The sequence below is a fragment of the Galeopterus variegatus genome, unplaced genomic scaffold (assembly GCF_000696425.1).
Source record: "Galeopterus variegatus unplaced genomic scaffold, G_variegatus-3.0.2 Scaffold723, whole genome shotgun sequence".
NCBI lineage: Eukaryota > Metazoa > Chordata > Mammalia > Dermoptera > Cynocephalidae > Galeopterus > Galeopterus variegatus.
Genome location: NW_007726834.1, coordinates 233,071 through 244,941, shown reverse-complemented (window position 1 = coordinate 244,941; position 11,871 = coordinate 233,071). Strand labels below are relative to the sequence as shown.

Below are 11,871 nucleotides of genomic sequence, written 5' to 3'. Positions count from 1 at the left end.
GAGCCGTACCATCCCCCTCTCCACATTTCAAGGATGCTGAGGTCCCCTCGAGGTTTCCAGCCAGGAAGCTGGAAGATCCAGGCCCCACACACTGTCCCATTGTGCACCTGCCACTGAAGGAATGAAGCCAAAGGTGAGGCAGGTGTTGCGACAGAGTGCTAAGCCCTGGGATCAAATGTTGGGGGCAGCCTGGAAGAGGTCTGGTCCCTCCTCCTGAGCAGCTTCTGTCATTGGCCTTTCCAGCCAGGGAGGGAGGGGAGTTGCAGGAAGCAGCCCGTGGGGTCAGATAAACCGAGGGAAGAAGCAGAATAGCTGGAAGGACCAGAGAACAGGGATCTTCTCCCACCGACACTCAAGGAGCCAAAGGGTAGACCAGAGCCTGTTGGAGGTCTGTGTCTTCAGGCTGAGAGGGACTTGCAGACAGTCCTGGGACACAGTAGCGCTCACCATGCTGCTCTGCCTCACTCTGCTTCTCCTGATGGGGCTGTCTGTGGGCACCATAGCAGGTGACAGTGGAGAGGAACTGGCACTCAGCACTGAAGCAGGACTCTTGGTAACCGTGACTTTGGAGGTACCTCTGGGGAGAGGTTCTGACCAGGGCAGGGGATGATCTATGGTGGGGGGGTGGAGAATCCCCTCCATGGCTGCCAGGACAGCAGGTTGTACACTGCAAGGCAGGTTGTCTGCCTTCCCTCCGTGGGTAGTTTCAAGTCCCGGCCTAGCAGATCTCGAAAGGGCTGCATCCACACAGAAGCAAAAGTTTGTGTGTGTGTGTGTATGTGTTAAGAAACATTTACTTAACACATACTATGGTCTTGGCAGTGTCTTAAATGCTTTATAAATATTGACTCATTTAATCCTCATATCAACCTCATGGGGAAGGTACCATTTCACAGATAAGGAAAGCAAGGCACAGGTGAGGTCAAGTAGTTTGTTCAAGGTCGCATGGCTTCAAAAGCTGGAGATTTGGGTTAAATGGATATGGAGGGCTTTGGGTGGGGCAGGAGTCCTTCCTAACTGAAAGGGAATGGATGCCTCCTAATGCTCCACCCCTCAAAACCCGGTTGGTGGGAGAAGGGTCAGTCCTATTTAATTCATAAACGGCCATTCTATCCAGCTTGCATCTGAAGGCTGCCTTTTACCAAGGCAAAGTGGTTTTCATGAGTTTCAGAAATGGGTCCAAATCTCCAAAGAGATTTTCCAGTTCCTGGCCAGGCTGGGTGACTCCAGCCCAAGACAGTTTGCTCCAGCCACTGACGTCCTGGAGAGAAGACAGATTGAAAGTGACTGAATTTGCCTGAGGCTTAGAAAACAACCCACTTCTGCTCCTGAAAGTTGGGACAAGATGAGCTGTGAGAGGCAAAAGGTTTCCATTGCTCCCCATCCAGGTCCTTGCTGGTCCCAGGAGCTTCAGTGCTGCCCCTGGAGAAACCGAGGATGGAAGAAAGAGCCCCTGACCCAACCCCAGTTCCCAGTCTCCTGGTAGGCAGCTTGCATTACTCTAGGGCTCTGTTTTCCTGTCTTCAGCCTTTCTGGAAAAGGAGACCCCAACCGCTTCTCTATTCCCAGACTGTCAGAGGAAGGACCCCTCATTCAGCATTCTGTATCCCACATATGCTGAGCTCTTGTGTGCAGCAGGCACTGTGCCAGGGATTGGGGATACAGAGATGGGAAGCTAGTCTAATGAATGTCACCCTCTGTCACTGTCTCAATTAGGGATCATCTCTCCCTCTTAGCAGAGCTGAGCAGGCCTGTCTTCCGGGGTTCAGGTTAAGGTCAGAGAAGGAGAGGGCTTTGGCCAAGGTTACAGAGGCTAATGGAGGAATGAGAACTTAAATCCATAGCCCTTGGTTCAGGATGTTTACCCCATCAGCTCAGGATTAAAATGTCTTTGCCCAAGGTGATAGTCTCCACCCCCAGATATGCCATGTTCCTTCTGTGAGGCCCAGGCTCTAGGGGAGGGTAAATCTAGGACAATGGGAGAAGTATCTGGAGAAGAGAGGAGAGCAGGAGTAAGTGGGGGTTGAGAGGGAAAGCAGTCCCACCTTGCCACCAGGGTGCCCACCCGAGTTCACTGGCTGCGCCCTTCGCGTCTGTGTTCTAGACGTTTCTCAAAATGGAGCAGAACCCGTACTCTGGAGTCAGACTTTGAATCCTGGTTCAACCACTTCCTGCGTGACCTTGGACAAGTCACTTAACCTCCTTACATTTCAGTTTTCCCATCTGAAGAAAAAAATTATAGTCCCTACTTCTTATGGTGGTTTAAAGATTAAATGAGATTTGCCTAGTGTTTGAGAGCCTGGTCTTTGAACAGACGTCCTGGGTTTAAGTTCTGCCTCCATCTCTCACTTCCTAGCTGAGTGACAATGGACAAATTATTTAATTTCTCTGTACCTCAGTGTTTCCATCTGTAATGGCAACAGTGGTAATACTGGGGTATTGTTTTCATGGGGTTTTGGTGAAGATTCAATGAGTTAATGTATTAAAGTGCTCAGAACAGTGCCAGGAACGTAGTAGGTGAACTGTTAGCTATTAATTATTATTATAATACACTGCAGTATGTAAAATATGCAAATGGCCCAGTGCCAGCACAGAGCAAGTGTTTAGTGACTAAGAGCTGTTGTTATTGAGATTGTTATTGCTCAAGCTGTCCTCCCTGTCTCCTGGACAACCTCCCCCGCAACCCTAACTAATCCTCTGCTTCTCCAGGAAGGTGCTGTCCCCAGCATTCAGCTCCAGCTTCAGAAGGTGAAGAGGGGCAAGGCGAGCCAGTTCTTCGGGCTGATGGGGAAGCGGGTAGGAGGTAAGTGACAAAGGTGGGCGGGAGCCCAGCAAGGAGTGGGTCTGAGTAGGTTCTGGAACACCAAGCAGAGGCCAGAAGTTAGAGCCCAGGATCTGGGGTCAGTTAATCCAGTCCAGTAGGGGTCGCTCATGAGAGGGGTCGGGTAGACTGTCCATATAAATTATCATCCAACTAGGACACTTTGGAGAGTGTTAATAACTACCACAGGCAGCAGGTGTAAACCCGGGCTGTCTCCCGCACGTGGGGAGTATGGTCACCCTAAGAACGGCCCTCTAGACTCTGGATGACTTTGGGGAGTGGTAGTGAAGCTAGAGACCAGTGTCTCAATGTGAGCAAAGCCACAGGCCAAACTTTCTAGTCAATTCTGTTTGGCTCAAAGAGAACTACTAAAACGAACCTGAGTTCCCTAAGGGCACTCTCAACACGGAGTCCTGTCCTGGGGAGACAAGGAAAACAGAGACTAGACAGACAGCAGTTTTCTCTTTTCTTATTGTCAACATTATTCTTTTTAAGTGGTAATGCTCAGTGTTGGGGAGGGTGTGAAGAAACTGACACTATATAGCCGTCTGTTGGAGGACATGTTGGCCATATTCATCAAAGCTGGAAATGTGCATGCCTTTTGACCAACAGTCTCACTTCAGGGAATTTATCAAATAGATACGCTACACGAGCCCTGAGATGTCTGTACCAAAGTGTTCACTGCCAACTTGTTTGTAATTATAGCAAGAATTCTGAAATAACATAAAGACCATCAATAGGGGAATGGTCAAATTATATTAGGTATGTCCATAACCTTTGTGGACATTAAAAAAGATAAGGCAGATCTGTGGAAGATATGAAAAGATTTCCAAGATATATGGTTAAGTGGAAAAAGCAAGTTACAGAACTATATACATATTAAAAGCCTACTTGTTTAAAAAAACTACATACTTACACATAAATATATTCATATGCATAGGAAAGTTCTAGAGGGAAAAATATAAAACTGTAAACAGTGGTTACACCTAGGACAGGAAGCAGAGATGAGGGGGACTTTAATTTTTACTGTACAAACATCTATATTGCTTGATTTTTTTTATAGTGGGTGTGTATTCAAGGACTGCTTTTGTAATAAAAATATTCATATAAAAATAGAGAAAACCAGCTTGGGACCAAACACTTTCGGCCGCAGAGATGAGGGGGACTTTAATTTTTACTGTACAAACATCTATATTGCTTGATTTTTTTTAATAGTGGGTGTGTATTCAAGGATTTCTTTTGTAATAAAAATATTCATATAAAAATAGAGAAAACCAGCTTGGGACCAAACACTTTCGGCTTTAGTTTTCTCCTCTACAAAATGAGTTTCGGACTGGGTCATTTCGAAGTTCTCTTCCAAATCCAACAACCCATGAGGAGCAGGAAATGGGAGTATAAGAAAATATTTCTTGAGCACCTACTACGTTCACACATGATTAAATCTCCACAACAATATCACCTTTATCACTAGCAGGGAGACTAAGGCTCAGATAGGTTGAGCACTTTTCCCAAGGATGCCCACCCATCTGGTGCCCATGACTACAAAGTCTGTGTACTTCCCACTACTCCACACTACCTCCTACCAAGCACAGTCCTGCTGCCACACAAGGATACAGGGAGTGACTGGAGTTGCACTTCAGAGTCACCAAACCCCAAAGAGTCATGACCTCTTCCACCTCCCCAAGCCCTCAGGAAAGCATTGCAGTCATTCCTTCTTTCTCCTTCCCCCAGGAATACCTCTGATCCAGCCAGGGAGAAGAACAGGTGAGTGATTCCCAGACCTTCCCCTCAGCATACTCCATGGGGAGGGCTGAGCTGTCACAGATCCTAATAAATCAGGGAGGTGGGGGCTCTGGCCAGGGGCACGCCAGGCTGGCATTGCAGTGTGGTTTGGCCACACACTGGGCTTTTTGGTTGTTTCCTTAGAAGGGTGGTCTGTGCATGCCTAGGGAGTGGTACAGGGATAGGAGGAGACAGAGATGAATCTTGTTCTGCCAAAGTTTCAAAATTACTTTGGGTCTAAAGCCTGAAATTGGAAAAATGAATCAACCATCGAGGATAAGAGTGCTCAAAGCTTCAATCTCCTGAACCTGGGAGGATCTTAAAAGTGCAAATCTGAATAGCCTCTACCCCAATTAAAACCCTTCAGTGAAAAGGGGAAAACAAAATGAAAAGAAAACAAATCAACCTGTACCCACCACCCCCTCAGTGCTCTCGGAATCAGGTCTAATCCCCTCACATGACTTACCACATCCTTTGAGGATGCCCTCACCGACCTGACTCCTAGGCCCATGTCGAATGGCTCTCCTTCCCTGACTGCCTGCCCTACCCAGACGGAGCTTGTCTCCAGGGCCCAGGCATGATGCACTGCACTGTCCTGCTGGGTTACATGGCTGGTTGTCCCCAGACTGGAAACCCCCCAGTGGGCAGGCACCAGGTCTGCCATCGCCTCTGTATCTCCAACACCCAGCACAATTTCTGCCTATAAGAAGCACCCATTTGGTATTTGTGTAAGGAAAAGCAGGAATCAGCGAATGAATGAGCCAAGCCATGGTCCTCAACTCCCAGATGATTGAGAAATGACTCCATTTGCAGGATCCCAGCTCTGTCCCCATCTCTGCCCATATCTGGTTCCCAAGACAGTCTTCCTCTGCTGCCTCTCTTTCTTCTCTACCTTTTCTCTCTCCTTCACCAGGGTATCAGCTGGGACAAATGGTCCCTGGCCTCCTGGGCAGGCAAGGACCATCCACAGAAGGTAAGCCAGAGTCTCTAGTGGGTTGCAAGGCTACGATAACTGAGGGTTGGCTCTGTCCATGCTCTGGAGGCATTTACCATTGAATAATGGAAGATATGGCAGATAAACCTGTAATTCCATTGCTCAAGATATCTACAGACAAGAGAAATCTAAGTCAGGGAAATGGAAGGCCTTGAGTGGAGTGACTAGGGAAGGCCTCCAAGGGTGGAGGAGACAGACAAAGACTCCCCTAACCACCGTCCTTGTGCAGAACTCTCCCCAGGCAGAAAGGATGAGGACCAAAGCTCAGAATGAGAGCCCTCACCACATGCTTCCCAGAAGATGTGACGCCCCTTCTTCCTACCTGGATGTCACAGCTGACCAGCCAGCAGGCCAACTCTCTTCTCCATGTGTCTCCTGTTCTCAACACTGGCATTTCACGAGTCCTGCCTGCCCTGAACTCGGACTCCCAGTGTCAAGCAGTGGTCATGCATAAATGCATTGCTGTCACCCTCCTGAGCTGGAGCGACCCTGCCCTCTCTCGCACTCAGAGCTCTCACCTCACTGTAGAGTTAGCAGTTGTGTGGGTAGGCTCAGCAGTCAAGGAGGATGGCTACAAAACACTTAGCTTCGCTGTGTCACTCTCTTTCCAAAAAGAAGGAAATGAGTTGGACGTTTTTCTGAGCATTTGATTCTTTGTGGCAGGGGATGGGAGGTGGGAGTGGGGCTGGGCTATGTTGAAAGGAGGGGAAAACAAAGCAGGCATTGGTACAGAGGGCAGGACCTTGCTCTGGGTGCCTGGAAAGGCTTTTGTGACAGCAGAAGCTGCTAAGGACAGGCCAAATGGCACGAAATGTGTGGCAGCACAACCAGTAACATTTCTTTTATTTGACATGTCGAAATAATCTCTGTCCTAACATTGTTCATTGTGAGCCCTCAATAAACCCCAGGCCTCTATTTTCTTCATCCTCACGTTTCCACCATGTCCAGCGATAATTATGGGTCTGGGGGACAGTGCAAGCGTCCTCCTTGGAGTCTGACACTAACTGCAGCATTTCCCAGGTAATGTACTCTCGTCCCATCCATTCCAAGTCTCCTATCCCATCAGACATCGCCAGTGCCTACCCCCCCAACCCCCCCCCCCCAGTGCTGTGACCCCAAGAGGTGGCTCACTGCAAAAACCCAACTCGAAGTACCAGCACATAAGGCTGAAGACTTTATTGCTATGGTTCAAGTTTGAGACATTTAGGAAAAACTAAATTTACCAAATATTTAGTGAATTTCCTGTGTGCCAACACTTCACTAGAAACTCAGAAGGGACAGGGAATATGAAAGAAGTATGAGACTGGAATTTGCCCTGGAAGACCTAACGGCCTTATAGGAGAGCCAGGATGCACTCGCTCTGTGCAAAGCCCACACCCTGCTCTCCAATTAAGATTCCATTTCAAACCCAACATGTTCACTCAAGCTTCTGTCCATTCTGGTAAATTCTTATTCAGAGGTCACTTTCTCTGTAAAAGATTCTCAACCCAGGAACCACCCATTCACCCCTGCATCGGCATTCCCAATGCATCTTACACCTTCTTCCATTCAGCACTATATGTTATACTGTTGATGTTATAATGAATGGTTTATCTCCCCAACAAGACAGAGGTTCTCAAGGACAGGAACCACCTTATTTATGGTTGTGCCCTCTGCTCCAACAATAGTGCTTGGCACATAAGAGGTCCTTGGAGAATGTTTTGATGAAGGACTCATGTTTCCTGTCCTCAAGGAGTCTGTTACACCCCAGGGAGCCATGAGGGAACCAAACTTAATACAAGTAACTGAAATAAATAATAGCAGCTACATCTTATTGAACACATCTCCCATAGTTCCCAAATTCAACATGTCCAAACACTGACCTTTTGATCTACTGTCCCAAAACTACTCCTGTCTTCTGCATCTGTACTAATGGCACCTCTATGTGCCCAGCTGCTCAAGCTGGAAACCTGGGAATTACCCTCAACTCCTCACATTGAATCCATCCCCTACTTGTTGAATCTTCCAAAATCGATCTCAAATTTATCTGCTTTTTACTGGCCCTTGTCTGGAGGGCAGCAGCCTCCCGATGGCCCTCCTTGCTTTTCCTCTTACAGCCAGCCACCCACTCATTCTTCACCTGCAGCATGACATTTTTAAATGAGAAATCGGAGCATGTTCATCCCTTACTGACCACAGTTCAATGGTGTCCTAAGATAAATATGACATTCTTGCTGAGGCCTCCAAGGCCCTGTGCTCTCTGGTGTCTCCCTTCTCAATGTGGTGGTGCTGGCCACCAGGCTGTTGGTCTTACACACACCAAATGCTCTCCTGCCTTGGGGTCTGTACAAAGGCTGTCCCCTATCTGAACACTGCCCCAATCCCTCTAATCCTTCCCTGGCTAACTCATCTTCCAGCTCCCAGGATAAAGGCCATGTTTTAGACAGGGCTTCCTAGTTCCCAAGTTCCATTAATTCCTGGTCCTTTTCCTCTTTCGCACTGATCACAACTGGAAATGTTCCTATTTAACACCTGTCTCCTTTAAGAGATCATCAGTTCCACATCTTTTGTTTACCAGTAAATATCCAGTTCCCAGGGCCTTTGGCACTCCGTGAATATTTGTTTATTGAATATGTCAGGCAGTCTTCAAAACAATTTATCTTCACAATTGTTATCCCCATTCTGCAAATGAGGATACACTACTTGCTTGATGTTACACAGGAAATGGCAGAGCCAATATTTGAGGCAAGGTGGCTTGACTCCACATACACTCAACCCCTACAGTTATTTGGTCCACACCGTGACAGTGGAGACAAGTCTCAAGCAGAATTATAAGGAGGACCTCACAAGGAATTCTTTTTTAGCTGGGCCTATTTGGTAGGAAAGAAACATTTGCAAAAGCCTGGTCCCCCTCAAAAGGCATACCAGTCCCTCAAAAGGCTTCTTCCATCAAACCAATTTAGGAAATGTTACATCCTGTGTCTTCCTCTTGCAAAATCTCATTGTCTATTAGCCTCCTGAAGATTTTGAGAAGCCATGACGTCAAGAAACATACTCGTATTTAAATTTAACTCAATATTTTCCAAATTTGTTTGATCACAGTATCTTTTTTGCCCATACTTTTCTATTTAACGGAACACACCTCAGGGAATGTTGAAGTGGAGACTTTCCCAGTAAACACAGGAAAGGAGATAATAGAGACTAACCCAGTTGTACTTGGGGCTATGTGTAAGGGAATGGTGAAAGCTATGCAGGTTGTCAGCTTATTCAAAGACTTGAGAGCCTGGATAAATATGAATTTAATCCAATCAGCAATGGGAAGCCACGTGAATGCTGGAGCAGGGAAGTGTTGAAACAGCCATATCATTTTTTTTTTTTTAAAGATGACTGGTAAGGGGACCTTAACCCTTGACTTGGTGTTGTCAGCACCACGCTCTCCCAAGTGAGCTAACCGGCCATCCCTATATAGGGATCCGAACCCGGGGCCTTGGTGTAATCAGCACCACAGTCCCAAGTGAGCCACGGGCCAGCCCTGGAACAGCCATATCTTGATAGTAGAAGGAAATGCTTCACTTTTCCTGATCTATTTAAGGTGTTTAAGAATTTTAAGGCCAGGCAGGGACCTCAGAAGAAATTTGACTGACAGCTGAGATATGCCAAACGACCAACCAGAGCTGAACTGACTCTGAGAGTGCCATTTACATAGAATATGAATAGGACCCCTGGAATTGCTCAAGGTGGTGGCCCTCCTCTGGGCACATCTGGCTGCCAATTACAGGCAACCAGTTAATGGAACTGACAGGACCAAACTGAATTCCAGACCTTTGGTTTCAAAAAATCCCCTTGTTTCACTCATCCATTGCTGTATACCAAACCATCCCAAAACATATGGCTTAAAACAGCATTTCCTACGATTCTCTGGGTTGGCAGGACTCAGCTGGATGCTTCTTTAGCTTCATGTGGTGTCAGCAGGGGTCACTTACGAGGCTGCCTTCAGCCAAGAGTTTGGCTAGGGTTGAATCCTTCAAAACACACAAGTCTGGGTTTTTGGTGCTATCAGCTGGAGCACCTCAATTTTCCTACACATGGTCTCTCTTACGTGGTCTCTCATCAATCAGTAGTTTAGTAACCCAAGCTTCTGGTTTGGAAACATGTCAGCTTACTTCCAAGAGCAAAAGTGGAAGCTGCCAAATCAACATTTCCCTAATACTCTATTGGTCAAAACAAGTCACAAGTCCAGCCCTCACTTAAGAGGAATAACAAACCTCTTATTGGAAAGACCATTCACGTACAGGAATGGGAGCAATTGCTGGTGGTCATCTTTGGAGATGACCTACCACACCCTCTATATTTGTGAGATAAGAGTTCAGGTCTCTGATAACTTTGGAATAGAATAAATATAAGGTGAGCTGTTTCCAGAAAGAAATGCCCAATTAAGAACAAAGACTGGTTTCTTGGAATGAACATGACTTGTTAAGGATAAAGGTGTTTATACCTCACATGGAACATTTGGGAGGAGTTATAGAGCCAAAGTTGTGCAACAGCACAGGTTATTTTCTCCACTCTCAGGCACAAGTAAACAACCCCCCAAACCCCAAAATGGTGACAGCATGACCTGTACCTAAAGGTATTGCACAAGAGGGAAGAGACAAACTAATGTTTGGCACCAGGGACATTTTTCACCACTGGGCAATCCTTTGTTTCCTTCTTAGTGACATTCATCAGCATTTTGTTGAAGATACCACAAAGGAAGTAGGCAATTATACTGGCCCCATCAACAGGAACAGTCTGCAAGAGTCAGTCATACAAAAGTTTGTGGCAGAAAGTGCAGGGGCAAAATTAGTTGAGGTCCAATTCAGGAATTCCATAATCCCAATGAACAGCAAGGGTCATTTCTAGAATTCCTAGCACACATCAAACAGTATTTAGCAAGGTTTTCATACTTTACTTCCATGATATGCAAAACCCTGTATATTTTATACATACACCGCCGAGAGGCTCATGGAAAGGAAGGAAACTAACGTTGAGAGCCACAGTAAGCTAGGCCTTCCCCCAGCTGTCATTTCATCTCACGTGAAAGGACTGGTTATTTGAGCCTCAGCACACTAAGAACTAGCTTAGGACCCTGGACCAAGTGAAGACAGGCAGAACACAGGATTCCTTTCTTCTCACTGGAGATTTTTCTCAGACCAGGGTTTCTTAACACCATGTCCAGGAATGGACTTCAAAGGCACAACTTTCTGAACTGCAGACAAATGTGTATACCTATTTACATAGGTACATTTGAAAATAATCCAATGCTTTGGGCCAGCCCGTGGCTCACTCGGGAGAGTGTGGTGCTGATAACACCAAGGCCATGGGTTCGGATCCCATATAGGGATGGCCAGTTTGCTCACTTGGGAGAGCGTGGTGCTGACAACACCAGGTCAAGGTTTAAGATCCCCTTACCGGTCATCTTTAAAAAAAAAAAAAACATATAGGGATGGCCGGTTTGCTCACTTGGGAGAGCGTGGTGCTGACAACACCAGGTCAAGGTTTAAGATCCCCTTACCGGTCATCTTTAAAAAAAAAAAAAAGAAAGAAAGAAAAGAATACAATGCTTTGATCAGATTCTCAAAAGGTCAGAAGAAAAAAGGCGAAAGATCATGGCTGAGAGCTGTGCTGCTGTATCCTAGCAACTCTTATAAGAACACTTGGTTTTGACGTCATTTGACTTCCCAATTGTTTCTCAAAGGAGGAAAAGGCAGAAAGGTCTAGGACTACCCTTGAAAACAGTTACTTATATCCAAAAAAAGCAGATTTTCATTTGCTTCATGTTCCAGAAAAAATGTGTACTGTAAGCAAGCTGTGGTCTATTTTTGTATACTGGTTTTAGATGCTATGTAGCCCCAACCCCAATCCAAACCAACTTGCTTGACATGGACAACTCCATTTAAGACCATTCCAACTCCCTAGCCATGCAACCTGCCAAATCAAGGTAGAGGACAAGTAAAAAGCATCATCTTGCCATATAACGGGTATACCATATTATTAAAAAAATTACTTTATTTTCATGTAAGAAATGGGAAAATAGAGGCATCAGATGACCAGACTTCATGATGGCATTGTATCAGATTTGGAATCAGAGAAGCCAGCCTCTCATTCTGTGGCTGTAATCCAGCAGCAAGATCTCTATGACCCCCAAATTGCTCACCTGGAAAAGGGCTATAATATCCATCTTACAGTGTGGTGGTGAGGGCTGAAAGAAACCACATAAGCAAAAGGGACAGTGCTTACTAACAGTTTAGTCCTAAAT

General features: G+C 46.2%; 1 protein-coding gene across 2 annotated transcripts; it reads left to right on the top strand.

Moving 5' to 3' along the window:
* The first annotated feature begins 448 nt into the window (after nucleotides 1-448).
* On the top strand, nucleotides 449-5,898 carry TAC4 (tachykinin 4 (hemokinin)). 2 transcript variants are annotated; one of them, XM_008571805.1, is made up of 5 exons: nucleotides 449-553; nucleotides 2,710-2,803; nucleotides 4,553-4,585; nucleotides 5,517-5,576; nucleotides 5,827-5,898. In XM_008571805.1, exons 1-5 carry the CDS (start codon nucleotides 449-451, stop codon nucleotides 5,868-5,870), a joined length of 336 nt encoding a protein of 111 aa, XP_008570027.1. In that variant the 3' UTR covers nucleotides 5,871-5,898. The 2 variants fall into 2 exon arrangements, with proteins under 2 accessions (XP_008570027.1, XP_008570028.1); XM_008571806.1 differs by lacking the exons at nucleotides 4,553-4,585; nucleotides 5,517-5,576 and having other exon boundaries at nucleotides 5,839-5,870.
* Nucleotides 5,899-11,871: the final 5,973 nt, after the last annotated feature.